General features: G+C 38.2%; 1 protein-coding gene across 1 annotated transcript in view; it reads right to left on the reverse strand.

Annotated features, from left to right (window-relative positions):
* Positions 1-560: 560 nt before the first annotated feature.
* LYPD6 (LY6/PLAUR domain containing 6) overlaps positions 561-18,610 on the reverse strand; it is a 143,027-nt gene continuing 124,977 nt past the window's right edge. Inside the window, exons 4-5 of the mRNA XM_011943065.1 lie at positions 5,923-6,053; positions 561-4,041 (exon numbers count right to left, since the gene is read on the reverse strand). Coding sequence (XP_011798455.1) covers positions 3,874-4,041; positions 5,923-6,053 — 299 coding nt within the window. The 3' untranslated portion in view covers positions 561-3,873. The remainder of the gene's footprint in view (positions 4,042-5,922; positions 6,054-18,610) is intronic.

The raw sequence follows: 18,610 nt of genomic DNA on the forward strand, positions 1-18,610 counted from the left end.
ACATTAAACAGACATAACTATTCACGGAGATCAGCAATGAGAGCTATCTTCACATAAATACCACACTTTTAAGGAGCATCAGTGACCAACTGTGTCACTGATTCAGACCAAGAGAAAACATATTAGTTTGTGGAAAAGATTTCCCTGGAAATTTCAAAACATAGGTAATTAAAGAACAACCAGAGGTTGGGCACAGTGGCCACATGTATAATCCCAGAACTTTGGGAGGCTGAGGTGGGAGGATTGCTTGAGCCTCAGAGTTTGAAGCCAGGCTGGGCAACATAGTTGGATTCTGTCGCTGCAAGAAATGTCATTAAAACCTAGCCAGGTGTGGTGGCACATGCCTATACTGTAGTCCAAGCTACTCAGAAGGTTGAGGCAGGAGGATATCACTTGAGCCCGGGAGTTTGAGGCTGCAGTGAGCCATGATAGTGACACTGCATTCCAGCCTGGGCAACAGAGCAAGACCCTGCTGTCTCAAACAAAACAAAACAAAACAAAACAAAAACAAGGAGAAGGAGAATAATCAGGAATCACAAACAAGTTGACATTTTTCAAGCTTGCTTTTGATGTCTATCACTTTACTAAGAAAAATATAATAAATTCATTATATAGATAGAAATGACATGTACACTATTCCAATATTTGTTTCCTGTTGCAGGAGAAACCATCAAGAGGAACTCTTTTCTGGTGTATCATCATTAACATAACCCCCAAAACAGAGTAAGATTTAAAAATAGTTAATAGGGTGGTATATTTACACATACACACACATAAATTTTATATTTCCTGATTTAACAAAGACATGCTCTTGGGAAGCTGTAGACCTTATTGAAAAGTCTGGTGTCTTTCCTTCTTTTATTTTCTGCAGTAAACAGACTGTATGAATCATTTGGCATTGGTGAATTGTGTTGTATCTTCTCATGCGTGTATTCTTGTCTATACAACTAGAAAGCGAGCCTCCGGAAGCAAGTTCCCTGTGGTGCTAAGCCCAGTGCCTTGTACATAACCTGGGTGCATTAATCATTGATTGATATGTGCATTTGCAGGGAGGAGCCTGGTAAGATACACTCAAAACCTTTATTCATTGATTTACAAAATGTACAATATTTACAAAGTTTAGGCATTAATCCCATATTGACATGAATGCTGTGGAGAGTCTAAAAATAAATATGTTCCACATAGCTTAATATACACATCATGGCTCTTTACACTTAAGCCATTACCAATGGTGAGATTTCATGGAGAATTTAATGTGTTAGAAAAGTCAGATGGCTGACCAGTCCTGGACCTTCCATGTGAATGACCTCCCTTGGCTCCTTGAGGCCGGAGATAGTGAGCAAATCACTTTCTTTCAAGAGAATTAAACACAAGCCATTCTGACAGGCACATGGGATGCATGCAGCAACATCTATGCAGAGTCTGCAAGCACTCCCTGGGTGGCAGTTGAATCTGCACCACTGTGGAACTGATCCCTGTACATCAGCCAGGGAGGCTTTGGTGTGGTCACTTTCTTGTTTCTTATTCAATCACATGCAGTACTTGGAAGATGTCAGTGGAGTGTAATCATGCACAAAAATGGTACTTGTCGGTATGTACAACATCAAATTTTCATTGTCTTATAGCATCTTTAGATGCAACATCAACTATCTCCTCTTTTAGCAAGAGGGATGAATGAGGAAGCCAAACCCCTACTCCCCAAAGAAAAAACATCATCTGGGGACACATGCAAATGGCATCCTGCAACAGCAGGGCGAGATAAACTCCACATGATAAGATGGATGAATTCCCATGAAGTCAGGGCTGAAAGTATTCCTACGGGGATAATTCCACCTTTCTTTCCTCTTCAATCCCACCTCATCCCACATAACCTAAATCTGAAGGAAACGGCTTCACAACATTGTGTTTGAGTTTTGGTACCTCCATTTGGAAAGTGGAAATACTAGTAACGTTCCTTATAGGATTCTTGCAGGGATTAATCCTAACTTATGTAAAGTGCTTAGCATAGTGCCTGGCACATACGAGGTGCTTAATAAATGTCTTGCTTTCTCTCCCTCTACTTTCCAACCCCAATTAAAAGCAACATATTGATAAGCCTAACAAACTCTGAATTAAGGCCATTTGATGCAATTTAGATTATTTTGTATCAGAGTTACTGCTGTGAGTTCATATTTAGTCCCTGAGGGAATCTCATTTTATGAGCCAGAGACATTTTTCTATGGAGGGCAGATGGACCCTGACAACACTGTCCTCTTTATTAGCCATGGTTCTACCAAGTTTCACACAAACACATCCCAAAAGCCTGCACAGAAACTTAGACCAGTGATGGTCACCACCTGAATGATTCCTGGACACCATCACTGAGGAAACCATGAGAAAAATCCTTGAGACATATTGCTCTTGCTCACATGTTAACTTTTTCAACACTGGTGCAAGTATTATAGATAACTTTCAATAAACATATATTAAAAGCTCTACCACTGTTGAAAAATATGTATTCTAATTTGATCACTTTGTTCAGAATAATGAATTTTTTAGAATATATTTGTTTCTAGTTATGCCTTACAAAAATAAATACTGTTTAAATTATTTACAAGGAAGAAGAAACATCGTAACTTGGGGGACAAAAAATACAGGAAGGATGACAAAAATTTTACCATCTACTTCTAAAACAACATCTAAAAGAAATAAAAATTTCCCATTGAGTCTCCTCGTTAGTCTTGCAGTCACCCCACTGGTCTACTTTCTTCTCATCATCGCATATTACGCCTTGCTTCATTATCATTCTAAAGACAATTTAATGCAGACTTTTCTCCATAAAGTCACTGGGGATTTGGAAGTGGGAGCTCTTTGGCAGTACGAACTGCCGATGGAGTAAGACGCTGGCTGAGCCGCTTAGTCGGCCGTCAGAATGAACTAGGACTAATCTCCACACACTTTCCCTTTCATTCTGAAATCCTCTGTCTAGATTACCTATGGCTGAACAGAGCCCCGTATCTGGGGAAAACAACTCCATCCTGGTTTGGGGCTCTGGACATAATTGACTCAGGTGGAATCTAGGATCTCATGAAGCAGAATTAGGTGCCAAGTCAAGGAGAAGGCCGATCTCACCAATTACATGAAGTATATTATATGAAGAATATATTACATTATAACACAGCCACTTTATGGACATTGGCTTCATTAAGTTGGGGAAAATCCTCCTCCAGGCACCCCCACAAATGTAACGAACTTTTATGATTGCCTTTTTGTCTTCTGCACGGAACAGAGGGAATGTAATTCCCAGCACTGGGAGAAGAATGTTAAGAAAATTAATTGAACAAATGGCTGGAACTGTTGGAATTGTTGGAATTACTACTCTTCCAGGGACTCAGTCAGAATTTCCAAGGAAATAGTCCATTCGTTTTGGAGTCAATGTTTTAAAATTATAAAGCTACAAATAATTCATGATTATATTTAAACCAATGGTTCTTTACTTTTCTCCTGAAAAGCCCACATCTATACATGCCCCTATAACATACTCCTAATATCTTAAGAGTCTCAGGACCTACTGCATTTCATGCACGTATTCTTCCAAATTAAGAACCCCAGATCTCGATAAATGCAGAACTACTTCTTGGAATGAAAACAAAGGTTTATGGTATGGAACTTGGGCTGTACTGAGAGAAGGCTTTGATGGGTCCTGGTTAGACTCAAAATGGCTACAATGAAGCAACATTTATTCCTCATGGTAAGTGGCAATGCTTGGCTGTGACGACCTCCAAGAGTGTTGTGTCACATGTGTGTAATTACTGTCAGGCCAATGACTCATGCAGGACTGTGGACCATCGAGATCCCCATGGATCGCTATTAACACATGGAGCCACTGAGCTGCTATAACATGAGCCCTAACCACAACCACAAGCAGGACACTATCACTGACATACAGCATGGGTGCCCGTTTGTCTGATTTATAGGTGACGTCGTGGCAAATGTGGCATCAGTTTCATTTCGGGGCAGCGGCAAGTTACAGATATTTCCTTCACAACAAGAAGTGCAGACCTGAAAGAAAGGAAGAACAAAAGATAATGAGAAGCCAGCATGTCTTGGAAGGAGGCAGGGTTTTTGAAGGAACTGTCACCCACATGGCAAGACGCAAGTAAAAAATTACCTGATCTATGAAGGAGATGCCAACTCTATGCGCAGGAAGGCTGGGGATAATATTTCATCTAGAAGCAATCTGGTCAACAGGAAAACTCCCCAGGCTAAACTTCAAGAGATCTAGGTTTTGTTTTTGACACCCCCCTACTCAAACGATTCTTAGAAAGGTGTGTAGCCTTCCTGGGCCTCAGTTATTTCGCCCTTAAAATGGGAATAATGAAACTCGTCCTTTTTCCATGAGGCTCTTTCTGATTACTTGAGGAAGAGAGGGTAAGCCTTCATTTGCTAAGTTTTTCAAGTGAGAGTCAAGTGGCAACAACCCAGGTAATTTCAGCTTGCGTACTTTCATGGAACTGTTTGCATGAAGTGTCTCCATTCTCATTGGGTGAGTTAATGTTTGAAGGGTTTTCATTCATGCAGCTATTCCTGCTTTACACCACCTTACTTGTGGATCATAAGAAAGAAACCCACAGAGTTAGTGACAAAAACTGTCTCGGGGCATGGCTACACAAAGTATAGACCAGCAGCTCCAATATCAGCTGGGAGTTTGTTACAAGTGCACGGTCTCAAACCTTGCCCCAGACAGAGAATTAGAACTACATTTTAACAAGATTCCCAGGTGATTCCTAGTCATAGGATGGTTACTAATAATATTCTATACAGTCATTATCCTGCAGGGATTCGAGTCTTTAGTCACAGTTGACATGTGCCAGGAAGACAGTATAACGTTGCAGAGATAGACTCCAAACCAGAGGTGAGTTGGAATTCTGTGCCTGTCACTTACCAGCTATGTGACTGAGCATACGACCCAACTTTTCTAATCCTTAACTTTCTCCTTAGTAAAGAGGCCACAGTAACTCCTCAGAATCAAGTCCAATTTGCCGGAGAGGTCAGGGAAAGCCTTTGGTTTTACTCAGTTTGAACCAGGAGCAGAGTAGGCAGATTATATTTAAAATTTTAATTATTAGTATATTCAAGAGGTTGCCTGAAAATTAGGTGTCTGCCTTAAGAAAAAGAAGCCCTTACTGACGGTGCTGTTCCCAGGTATTGGGAGTGGACACTGCCCAAACCAGCAGGAAGGCCACCTGCAGGAGAAGTGTTCAGCTGCTAAATAAAGGCCAAGGCCTGATATGTGAAGGTCACATGTATAGACAGCAGGAGGGCGAGGCTGCCTTTCTGTGATTCTCTATATGGCCCTTCAAGGCTACCTCCCAAGCTCATTTTACACTGAGTGCTTCTGTACGTAGGCATCAGGTGTTTCCGCATACAGCCTTCTACAGGTACCAGGTGAAGAAGCTTAAGCAAATACACAAGCAAATATCTAATGACTCAAGAGCCAATGGACCCTCACCAAACTGACATCCCAGTCACAACATGAGCCCTACTTTACAGAAAGTTATCAAAGCTGAATTGCCTCGGTCCCCCTGTGATGAATGAACGGGGTACATCTGCAAAGCTTCACCATGATGGGCATAACTGGTCCCTCGCTCCTCTTTTTTCTAGTAGCTTTATTACTTTCCTCTGAGTGAAGAAAGGGTTTACAATAACACTGAATACCCTCTTGATGTGCGTTTACACAATTTATATCAGTTGTCCTATGCTCTGGTATAGATGTGTATTCTTTTAGAGCAAACACGAAAGGAAGAGTCTTTTCATAGAGCATAAAGACAGTCAAAAGGCAGCCTTCATGGGGGAATAAGAATCTGCTTATGATCACTGGCAGATGTCTGAAGAGAAGGCAGCTGGCTATGTAGTACTGGTCACTTGCTCTGTTGCCCAGACCTTGTGGCCTTCATGCTCGGAGTCTCTGCAGCCAGTGGATAAGCACTCTTCCAGCGGGACGCAGCGTTTGGTGACTGAGATACTGTTTCCTGTGACTTCCATTGTGTGCTGAGTGTAGCAGTATCTGGTCTCTGTCAACAGAGAAAATATATTTTATTTGAGATGGGAAATGTTGGCCCAGCCTACCTAAAAGGAAAATAACAGGAGTGTCAGCATTATTATTTCAGAAAAGACCTAATAGCACATAAGATGTGCACTGCTTTGAGTTTATGTCCATCCCCAAAGACCTCCTTGGAGAGCTCCACTGTGCCATGGTAAGAGGACAGTCTTCAAAGAATATTGATTTCTCTGCCCAGCATTATTCCCATAAACCAAGACACAATGGTTTCTCCTTGCCTTTCAACAAATTTTGCCACTGGACTGATTTTTATTTTTAGGGGATGAGTGGTTTGGGGGGGATGACTTAAGAGGTATAAGTCATAGCAATTTTAAGGAAGATGAAAGGACAAAGAGGTTGAAAGAACTCAGGGTTAAAATGAGTTAGGCAGGTAACAGCGGTCCTCAAGGAGATAAAACACTACAGCAGTGGCTGGCATGTTTGTGTGTGTGTGTGTGTGTGTGTGTGTGTGTGTATGTGTGTGTGTGTTGGGGGAAGCAGCTATTCACAAGAGCAGAACAATTTAAAACTTCGTGCTATTGAGCATAGCTGGGTCCAGGGTGCATTACAGAGGAAGACTGAAACAATAATGAACATTTTTCCAAAACTGAGGAGCTTCGTTTCTCCCTAGTACGATTTCAGTGTCCTCCTAGGACGACAGATGAAGACCATGATGGGAGTTTCCAGAGGCCCTTCTATGTGTAATGAATCTGAAAGCTTGTGATTTCTTCCAAAATTCTTTGGGAGAACTTTTTATGTGTAATTTAAAAACTAAAGAAAAATGGCTTTGTCAATGTAATTCTTTAAGACCTCCAGGCAATGTTCAGCTTTCTAAGTCTGGGATTTAGGAGAATGTTCTTGCTCTCCTTTCACATTAAAAAAGAAAATGAATAATTCTTAAGAAATGTCACTGAGCTGTTTTTCATCCACATCTTGGACCCAACTTTGCATGCTTTATACATTTCAGATATTTAGTGGCTAATATGGAATTATGACCTCCTATAAGGTTATTTATTAGGCAATAAAAACTCCCCCCTACCAGATTCTGCCATGATTTTGGCAGCTTTTAACTGAAGAACTAATGTCCAAAGAAGAAAGCGTAGGAAAATTTTAGGTTCTGAGAATGAGCTAATACAGACCCATTAGCACATCCTGGAAGTCATCAAAACTCAGGGGTTTTAAGTCTTCCTAGAGACCCTCACCTGACAGGAATCCCAAATGGTTTCCAATTAAAGCGTACTAAGAGCTGCCACATTCCCAGTGGTGATGCTATTGGTGGGTGTGCCTGGGCAGAGCCTGTGTCAACACCCTCCCCTAAATGCTGTCCCACACTGCATCCTGGCTGGAATTGATAGTTGAATTGGGCTGATGTTTGCTCCAAGGTTGCTAAGAGTCCTACGGAGCTCTTTGGGAGTAGGGTAAGGTCATCTGGGGAGCTCACAATAAGAATAGTTGAAAGTTTTCTACCTGGCAATAATTCTCCCAAAGCCCTAAACTATCTTAACATTGGAGTGATTGCTTTTCTGATGAAGATGAGGCAGCAGCTCTCCTCTTTTTTAAGCCTTTGACAGGTTTTGAAAAATGGAGGCCAGTGGCCTGGGAGATTTACCACATCTTCTTAGAGGACTGGTTTACTTCTTTGGTATCAGACTCGATGGACGCTTTATGGTCACAACAGGTTCATCTTTCCCACCCCCACCCCAACTTCAAATGTTCTAGAAAGCAATAAAATCAGGAATGTTCTTATCTCCTGTCTCCTCTTCATGCAGACAGCTAAGAGCAGCTGCCAGAGGTTTTACTGCTCCAAATGTAAATCCAAGCAGATAAGATCATAGGCTTATGGAATAAGTAAATCACTACATAGCTGCAGTTCTGGAAATTAGCCTTTTCCTCCAAGTAGTGAATTATCCTGTTTTAAGTAAGCCTTAAAATAACAATTGGTGAACTTGATATGACTACTTCTTTGTTCATACTTTTCTAACTTTAACAAAATATCTTATACATTTATTAATGGACCGCGTATTCCATTGAATGAAAGTAGATACAACAACTGATGAAAATAATTTTTCAGGAAAACATGCAAAAGCTTAATACCTAACAAGCTGATTTTTTGCCATTCTGGGGGTAGAAGGGAGATCAGTGCAGTAAGAATTTTTTCTTTTACTTCACCCAGTCCAATTCATGAAACAAAAATACACAGAGAACACTGCCCTCACTTCCAGCAGTACAGACCTCAGTGCTGAAGCATCAATCCCTCAAAAGCATTTATTCCACTTTTTATCTTACAAAACTCCTAGGTGAGTTATGAAATGTTAATGTGGAAAAAGGTTCTGTGGTTTAAGAAGTTTTGAAAATGCTCAAAGTTGAACAGGTTTCTTCAGTGCACAATTTATGAGAACCTTCTACATGCGTTGTGATCTTGTGATCTCCAAAGGTATATTGGGGTGAGCAGGCAGAAGTTCCCAAGTAGAACTAGGTGGGCCACATTTGGCTTATCACTGGACTGGAGTAAGGATAAAAACCAAGTTTCAGCCACAGAGCATTGTTCTCCATGCATTTTGAAAACTCCTTGGGTTAGTAATGAGGTAATATGAGAATCAAGCTTGCTGATAACTTCACACTAAAAGGATTTCAAAGGCTTTTATCTAAAAGATAAAAAGATGAATTTGAATTTCCACCAGGTTAGTTTCAGTCTCTAAAATCTCATATTCTGCAACTACACGGTATTCCCAGAGGTTGTGAAACAAAAGTCTTTTACTATTAGATTCACAGGCATTCAACTAAAATCAGAAGTGGAAAAGAGAACTTCATCAACAATTGGAAAATACAATTTTTATGAAATTCACACTCATGTGCACGCATGCACAGAGCTCATAATCTAGTTCTGAAATTTAAAAGTAACCCAAAGCTAAATTGCAAACTTTCATTTACCCACCAATATTGTTTTTAATAACAGAAACTATATTTAAACAAAACATACATAAGATGACTTGAATTGAGACATTACAAATGTCCAACTTTCTTATAAAAGGTTTCTCACCACTCAATTATTCTTCATGGTTCTGCTAGTTTTAGTTTCTTCATAAACATACAGGTTGATAAAAATGATGCTAGAAAATAATTCTTCACGTGCAAGAAAATTAATGGGTGGAGAATACTTTAATAGTAATACTAAGAATTACATTGAAAAATGAAAAGCCAGTCGCAGCTGCCTGCTCTCTCCCTGCCACCATTCCTTACTGTTCACGCAGCTCTTCACTTCTGCCACCTACTTCCCTGCAACAACTGTTCCTTCTGCATCAAATCCCATGCCCTTTTCCCATGTCTGACCCTGCAGGATCTCTTTGTGACTCTGGGACTCTACTATGGATAATCTCATCTGTGGGACTCTCCATCCTAGACTTCAGAGTTCTGTCTTACAGATGTTCTCCTCATCTCTGGTCTCTCCACTTTCAACACTTTCCCTAATATGAAAGTCAATATTCTCCCATGTTCTTTCCTTGAACCTCTTCTCACTCAAGTGGCCTCATCATACTTCTGATGCCATGTCTTCAGTCTGACTCTTTCTCCTGAACTGCAGAACCAAATTACCAACTATTTTCCGGACACTGCCAGGATCACCTCACACTTAATGTGTCTCAAAACAATGCATTATCTCCCTCCCCTTTGCATCTTTTTATCTTCACATGTGTCTATCTCAGGAAGGGACCCCCGGTCCCTTCTCCAGTAACTTGAACTAGAAATCTAGAATCAGCTCAGACTTCTCCCTAATCTGGGGGTCTCCAAGTCCTCTGAAATGTCTCCATTATACATCTGGTCTTTCCTATTCCATTTTCCATTTCCTCAATTCAGGACTTCATCGTTTCTTGTTTTCTTTGTCTCTAACATGCAACTCACCACACACGAAAGCATGAATGCCACCTAATTGTCAAGGAATCCTGATTGTTGAATTACTATGCCTATTTGGCCTACCTGAGCGGCTTGGGAATAGGCCATTGCTCTCTCTGCTCCTGAAGCTGTGTGTCAAGTGCATTGGAGTAACTGCTCTTCCCTGATAGAATCATCAATTAATTTCATTTCTAACTCAGAGCCTGGCATTTGAAACTTAGCCCTCATTACTCAAGGTTCTCCTTGATGGAGGCTCCAAACTATCTCATTGCCTCATATATACCTTGAGACACAGTACCACAACTTTTGACCATGCACGATGAAAAATGTGCCTCCTTAGCTTGGTCTGCATATTTTTTCCTATCTTCTACTCCTGGACACCTGATATTCTTCAAGGCTCAATCCAAATGTGATAAATTCTGTGAAACCTTCCTGATCTTCCTCCCAACCAGGTCAATGTTAATCTCTCTTCTCCATGTTGCCCCAGTCTTTCTTAACTTTCTCATTTGGGGTATCTGGCTTTCCTTTTAGATCAAAGTTTCTGATCAAAACAATTGACCTTTTGTTTTTAAACTTTTTAAACAATTTCACCTATTATTTTGAGATAACTGTAGATTCCCATACGTTTGTAAGGAATACTAGTAACAGTGAGATCCTCTACACCCTTTACCTAGTTTCCCCAAATGGTAACAACTGCAAAACTATAGTATAATATCACAACTGTGATACTGACATTAACCCAGTCAAGATACAGAACGTCTTCACAGCCATAACCATCCCTCATGTTGACCTTTTATAGTCACACCCTCTTCCCTCCTGCCCCCACCCCTTCCCTAAGCCTTGGCAACTACTAAACAGTACTGCATTTCTACAATTTTGTCATTTTGAGAATGTTATATAAATGAGTCACACACATGTAATATTCTGGAATTGGGCATTTTCACTCAATCTCATTCACTGGGTTTGTTAATTTTTAAGAGTTTGTAACTTTTATTGCTGAGTAGTATTCCACGGTATAGATGTTGAAAGGACATCCAGGTTTGTTTCCAGTTTAGAGATATTACTACTAAAGCTACTATGAACATTTGTGTAGAGGTTTCTGTGTGAATATAAGTTTTTACTTCTCTGTATGACTGACCAGAAGTGAAATTGCTGGGTTACATGGTAGTTGCATGTTTAGTTGTTTAAGAAACTGTCAAGCTGCTTTCCAGAGTGGCTGTGCCATTTTACATTCCCACCAACAGTGTATGAGTGATGTAGTTTCTCCTCCTTTTTACTAGCATGTGGCATTTTTCCTATTATTTTAGGTATTCTGATAGAAGTACAGTAATATCCCATGTTTGAAATTTGCATTTCTCTTATGGCTAATGATGTTAAATATGTTTTCATGTGTTTATGTGCCATCTGGTTATCTTCTTTGGTGAAATGTCTGTTCATACTTTTCCTATTTTCTAATTATGTATTTTGTTTACTGGTGCATTCTGAAAATTATTTATATATTCTAGATAGCAGTTCTTTGTCAGATATGGGATTTGTAAATATTTTTCCCATTTCATAGCTTGCATTTTCATTCTCTTAACAGGGTCTTGTGCAGGGCAAAAAAGTTTTAAATTTTGATGAAGTTCAATTTATTACTTTTTCTTTTATGAGTCATCAAGAACCTCATCTAGCCCTAGATTTATGAAGATTTTCTTCTATTTTTTCCTAAATGCGATATGTTTTTATATTTCACATTTAAGTCTGTGACTCACTTTAACTTTTGTAAAAGGTGTGAGACTTGGGCTAAGATTCATTTTTTGCCTGTGAATGTCCAGTTCCTTCACTACCATTTGTTAAAAAGGCTATCTTTTCTCCACTGAATTGCTTCTACACCTTTGTTAAAAATTAGGTGGGCATATTTTTAAGGGTCTATTTATTCTGTTTAATTGATCTATGTCTATTTCTCTGCCAATACCACAGTCTTGATTACTACAGCTGTATATTAAATCCTGAAATAGGGTAGTTTGATTCCTCTCACTTTATTCTTCTTTTTCAAAATCATTTTAGCTATCCCAGTTTCTTACCTTTCCATATAAACTGTAGAACATTTTTGTCTATATCTTTAAAAAAAAAACTCTTCCTGGGATTTTGACAGGAATTGTGTTAAACCTATATAACAATCTGTACAGAATTGACATTTTACTATGCTGTCTTTCAATCTATGAACATGGTCTCTCCATTTATTTAAATTTTTTTCATTGATGTTTTGTAATTTTCAGCATACAAGTCCTATATATGTTGTGCTTAGATTTACCTGTAAGTATTTAATTCTTCTGAGCAATATAATGGTGTATTTTAAATGGCATATATAAATGGTATATTTTAAATTTCAGTGTCCACGTGTTAATTAATAGCATATATAAACACAATTGAGCTCTGAATTTATCTTATATCCTATGACCTTGCTAAACTCATTTATTAGTTCCAAGAATTCTCTTCAGATTTTTTGGAATTTTCTATATAGAAATCACGTTATCTGTGAAAAAGGATAGTCACTTTTTTCCTTTCCAATCTGTATGTCTTTTATTTATTTTTCTTGTCTTATTGCACTGGCTAGAACCTGCAGGACTGCACTAAATAAAAGTAGTGAAAGCAGACATAATTGCCTAGTCCTCTGTCTTAGCAGGAATGCACGCAGTCTTTTATCATTAAGCATAATGTTAGCTGTAGGTTTTTTATCGATGTTATCAAGTTGAACAAGTTTCTCTCTATTCCTATTTTTCTGAGAGGTTTTAATCATAAATGGTGTTTAATTTTGCCAAGATACGAACATGTGATTTTTCATCTTTAGCCTATTAATACTGTGGATTATATTGGTTGATTTTCAGAGATTAAACCAGCCTTGCATCCCTGGATTAAGCTCCACTATGTCATGGTGCACAATTCTTTTCACATATTGCTATGTTCTATTTGCCAATATTTTGTTAAGAACTTTAGTGTCTATATTCATAAAAAATAATAGATTGGAATTTTGTATTTTGTTTTTTTGTTTGTTTGGTGCTGTCTTGACCTGGTTTTGGTATCAGCGTAACTCCAGCTCCATAAAATGAATTGAGAAGTATTCCCCCTTCTCCTCTATTTTCTGGAAGATTTTGTGTAGAATTGGTGTTAATTACTCTATTAAAATGTGGTAAAATTCTCCAGTGAAATTATTTGGGCCTGAAGAGTTCTTTTATGGGTGTTTTTAAGTTATATAAAAAAATTTCTTAGTAGTTATAGAACTATTTATTTCATTTTAAGTGAATCGTGGTACTTTGTTTTTTGAGTTACGGTCCATTTCATCTAAGCTGTCAAACTTATGTTTTTGAGCTGTTCACACTATTCTCTTATTTTCCTTTCCTTAGTAGCTTAATGTTTTTCTCCAATGATTTTAACTGAAAAAATTGTATGTCTTTATGGTGTACAATGAAATGTTTTAGTATATGTATTCTCATTGAGTTTTATTCTTATTATTATTTCCTGCTTTTTGTTTAGGCTTGTTTTGTTTTACTTTTGGTTTTTCTCTTCCTTTTCTACCTTCTTGATGTGTGAGCTTAGAGAGCTGATTTTCGTGTTTTTAAATAAGTGCATATAGTGCTATAAATTTCTGTCTCAGCACTGTTCATTGTCTTTTTAATTTCCCTTAAGACTTTATCTTTGATCTGTGGATTATTTAGATGTACATTGTTTAGTTTCCAAGTGTTTGGTGATCTTCCTTTTATTTTTCTGTCATTGATCTCTAGTTTTGTGTGTCAGAAAACACTCTGTATGATTTCAATTTTTAAAAGTTTGTTGAGGTTTGCTTTCTGGCCCAGGATATAGTTTATTTCGGTATGTGTTCCATGGTCACTTGAAAACAATGTATATTCTGGTGTTGCTGGATGGAGTGTTCTGTAAATGTCAATTAGATTCTGTTGGTTAATGGTGCTGTTGAATTCCATATCTTTGCTTATTTTCTTTCTGTAGTTCTACCAGTTTTTGAAAGAGTGGTGTTGAAGTCTCCAACCATAATTGTAGATTTATCTATTCCTCTTTTCATTCATATTATTCTGTTGCACATGTTTCTCAGCTCTGTTATTTGATGCTTATATATTTAAGATTGCTATATCTTCTTAATGGACTGGCTTTTTTTTATTATCACGCTATAATGTTCCTCTCTGACTCTGGTAATTTTGTTTGCACTGAAGTCTTTTGATTAATGTTTCCACATTATCCTTTTCTATGCTTTTAATTTGCTTATATAATTATTTTGAAGTAAATTTATTAAAGATGACATATATTTGGGTCATGGTTACACATATTCTGTCAATACATTTCATTTATTTTGTATATTTATGCCACTTACATTTAAGGTAGCTATTGATATGGTAAGACTTAAATTTTGTTGTTTGTTTTGGGTTACAGTCCTATGGGTTACATGAACGTTTTTTAGAATTCCATTGTGATTTATCTACAGTGCTTTTGAGTATATTGCTGCACAGTGCTTTTGAGTATATCTCTTTTCTAAATTGTTGCTTAGGTATTAAATTACATGCAAAACTTATCACCTTCTGCTGGCATTGTAATTTTACCAATTAAAGTGTAGAAAACTTACCTCTTTTAATGCCCTAATACCTTCACTTGTTTGTAATAATTTTTTGTTTGTTTGTTTTGAAACAAAGTCTTGCTCTGTCGCCCAGACTGGAGTACAGTGGTGTGATCTTGGCTCACTGTAACCTCCGCCTCCCAGGTTCAAGCAATTCTCCTGCCTCATCCTCCTGAGTAGCTGGGACTACAGATAGCTGCCACCACGCCTGGCTAATTTTTGTATTTTTAGTAGAGATGGGGTTTCACCAACATGACCAGGCTGGTCCTGAACTCCTGACCTCAGGTGATCCACCTGCCTTGGTCTCTCAAAGTGCTGGGATTATAGGCATAAGCCACTGTGCCTGGCCATAATATAATTATATTAAATAATCCACTACAATATATTTATTAGAACCACATCAGACAGCATTATAATTTTTGCTTCAACTGTCAAACATAATTCAGAAAACTCAAGAGAATAAGGACATTCCGTTGTACTGTATTGTAGTATAAAGTATGTTTACTAAGTTTTTTCTCCCTTTCTGATGTTTCAAGTTTCCTTCTTTTATCATTTCCTTTCTTCACATAGAGTTTCCTTCAGCCATTCTTTTAAGGTAGGTCTGCTAGTGACAAATTCTCTCAGTTTTTCTTCCCTTGAAAATGTCTTAATTTCTTCACATTTCTGAGGGATATTTTCTCTGAATATAAGATTCTGCACTGATTTTTTTTTTTTTCTTAGCAGTTGAAAAATATTGCACCACTGACTTCTGGTCTCCATAGTTCTGATGAAAACATTTCATTCAACTGATTTTTCTCATATCAGATGTTCTTTTTCTCTTGCTATTTCAAGACTTTTTGTTTTTAGAAGTTTGATTATGTGTTTTTGTGTGGATTGCTTTAGTTTTATCCTCTTTGGGGTCTGCTCAGCTTCTTAGAAAAACTTTTAGCTGCTGTTTCTTTGAGTACTTTTTTCAGCTTCACCCTCTTCCTACTGTTCTCTTGGAACTCTGATGATGTAGTGTCAAAATATTTATTACAGTTCCATAGATCTCTGAGGCTCCGTAGAAGTTTCTTTCCCCTCAGACTGTTTTCTATGTGTTGTTCAGATTGGATACTTTTTATTGCTCTATTTTCCAAATTCATTAATTCTTCCCTTTATTCCTTCCATTCTGCTGTTGAACCCATCTATTGAGATTTTTATTTCAGGTACATTATGTTACAATTCTACAATTTCCATTTGGTTCTCCCTTATATTTTCTATTTCTTTGATGAGATTTTAAAAATTTGTTTCAGGTGTGTTTGTAATTACTTACTGAAACATTTTTATTATGGCTGCTTTAAAACCCTTGCCAGATAATTCTAACATCCCTATTTATCTTGGTGTTGGTATCTATTGATTGCTATTTTTCATTCAGTTTGAGATCTTCCTGGTATGGCAAGCGATTTTTTAAATTGAAGTCTACACATATTGTTATTATGTTAGGACACTCTTGATCTTACACTCCCTGTTTGAGAGTGGCAAGAGTGCCTCATTAATGCTTCCTCTGTGGCCTCTACTGATGCCATGGGGTGGGAGATGTGTTGCAGCCTCATTGCCAATGGGTGGTTGTGAAAGGTAAAGTCTTGACTCTCCATTAAGCCTCCTTTCACACAACTGTGGTCAGGGGAAAGTACAGGCATCTCATTGTTGCTGGTGGAGGTAAAGTCTAGGCGCCCTAACATAGTCTCCATTGACACTGTGGAAGAGACCTTGTTATTGCCTGGTGGGGAGGGATAAAAATCCCCTTTACTTGTCCTTCTCTGATACAGCAGAAAGGTTGGGACATCTCATTATAGCCTATTGAGGATGAAGTCAAAGCTTTCCATTCAGCCTCTGCTGGTATGGGGTTGGAGCTACAATTTTTTCCATAGTGTTTTGCTGAAGTGGAACAGTTATTGTCTAAAAGTTACCTTTCTAGGCTTCCCCCTTCCTAGTCCTTTTGCCAAAGAGCAAACTTTTGTTGGAGGTTTATTTTTCCATTGCCTATCGCATTTTTAGGATGTTGACTGCCTCAGCTTCAAGTCTAGAATATATGAGACTGAAAGAAAACCTAGTGAACTAAGCACTGTGTTATTCCTTCATTCTTGAAGTCCCTAGTCTGTCATTTTCTTTACCCCTTTCAGTCTTTTCACGTTTTTGGTTTGTTTCTTAATAAATACTGTTCAGAATTTTTTGTTGTACTTAGCAGGAGGAATAGCAAAGTACATCTGCTCCATCTTTCCAGAAATGGAAGTTTTCAGCTTTTGACATTTTGGGCTAATTTTGTTTTGGGCACACTGCTCAGTGAATTGTAGGACATTTAACAGCATCCAACAGCCTCTTCTCACTAGATGCCAATGTCACTGCCGACAATAACAACTAAAAATGTCTCCAGACATTGACAAATATACTTTGGGCAGGGAAGAGGGAATTGCTCCTGGTTGATATCTACTGTTGTATTGTACATTATAATCTTGAGAATCAGGCCCACTCTTGTTGGTGTCTGCATTCCCTCCAACATATAACACAGGGCCTTGCACACAATAGCAGGCATTTAATTTCTAATAAACTCTGTATTACCCACAGAGATGGATGGGTGGGAAGAATATATCTAGCTGAGCTCTTCCATTCAAAGGTGAACCAAATGAAAACATTTTAGTTCGGTTCTATGATGTCGATATCTTCCATTGCTATATTTTGAATAGTCTCATCAAATTTAAAAGAGAAATAATACCACACTTCCACCAGTAGTGCAATTTTCACATACCATCACCACCTCTCAAAATTATTTGCCAGGACTACCAAAAGTAAACCTACGTATATTCTATGAAGCTAAAATTCTACTCCTCGATATACATTCAACATGAATGGTAAGTCCTAGAATGTGCATAGAAGAACTAGTCATACAAACACACTGTAAAAAATGTCAATTAGTGATAGAATGAATAAATGATGGTATCTGTTCACATAACGAGAATGAATGGATTCCAACTAAATCTAAAGAAATGGATGAATCTCACATAATATTGAGTGAAAGAAGTTGAACACGAAAGAGTTGTACTGTATGATTCCACCTCTGCAAAGAACCCAGTAAGAGGCAAAATTAACCTACACTGCTGGCAATTAGGAGGGTAACTATATTAGTTTCCAGGGTTGCCATAAAAAAAACACCGAATGAGTGCTTAAACAAAGGTTTTCTCAGTCCTGGAGGCTAGTAATTGAAAATCAAGGTGTTGGCCAAGGCTGGTTCTTCTGAGTCCTCTCTTTTTGGGCAGTCTTTTCCTTGTGTCTCCCCATCAGCTTCCCTCGGTTCCTGTCTTTGTTCCAATCTCTTCCTATAAGGATGCTTGTCAGACTGGATCAGGGCCCACCTGAATGACCTCACTTAGTTACCTATTTAAAGACCCTATTTCCAAATACGGTCTCATTCTGAGGTACTAGAGGTTAGGACTTCGACATACGAATTTGAGAGCAGGTAGGGGGAAAAGTGGGGAGGACACAAGTCGGTCCATAACTGCGACGCTTGGTGGTAGCAAAAGTGACTGAAAACAGGCATGCAGGGAGCTTCTAAGATGCCGGGCAGTTTCTTAATCAGGGTGCCGCTTACATGGAGTGTTCAATTTGTTAAAGTCCATCACGCTATTTACTATTCTACATATACACATTATACTTCAAAGTTCAGTGAAATTGAAAGCAAAAGAAAAAAAGAGCCCAAGGTGAAAGAAAACAGACTCAAGAAAAGGATAAACTACAAATTGAGTTGCAGATAAACTGAATTATTTAAAACTTACCCTAATTAGGAATTACTACAGTCTCTGCTTTCAGGCATCAGATTGTTCTTTTGGCTTTTCTGCTCTTATCAATTACTCTCCACAGATCTTTTAAAAAGATGTGTTTTCTCCTCTTGTCCCAAGTAAAAAATTCCTCAAGGCAGAAATTAAAAACAAATAAATGCTCATCAACCTGACTAAATCATAGCTGGTTCGTCTCCTCTACCCTGAAGTCAGCACCTCTTGAGGAAGCTGCCAAATGGAGACTCC

The sequence above is a fragment of the Colobus angolensis genome, unplaced genomic scaffold (assembly GCF_000951035.1).
Source record: "Colobus angolensis palliatus isolate OR3802 unplaced genomic scaffold, Cang.pa_1.0 Scaffold215, whole genome shotgun sequence".
NCBI lineage: Eukaryota > Metazoa > Chordata > Mammalia > Primates > Cercopithecidae > Colobus > Colobus angolensis.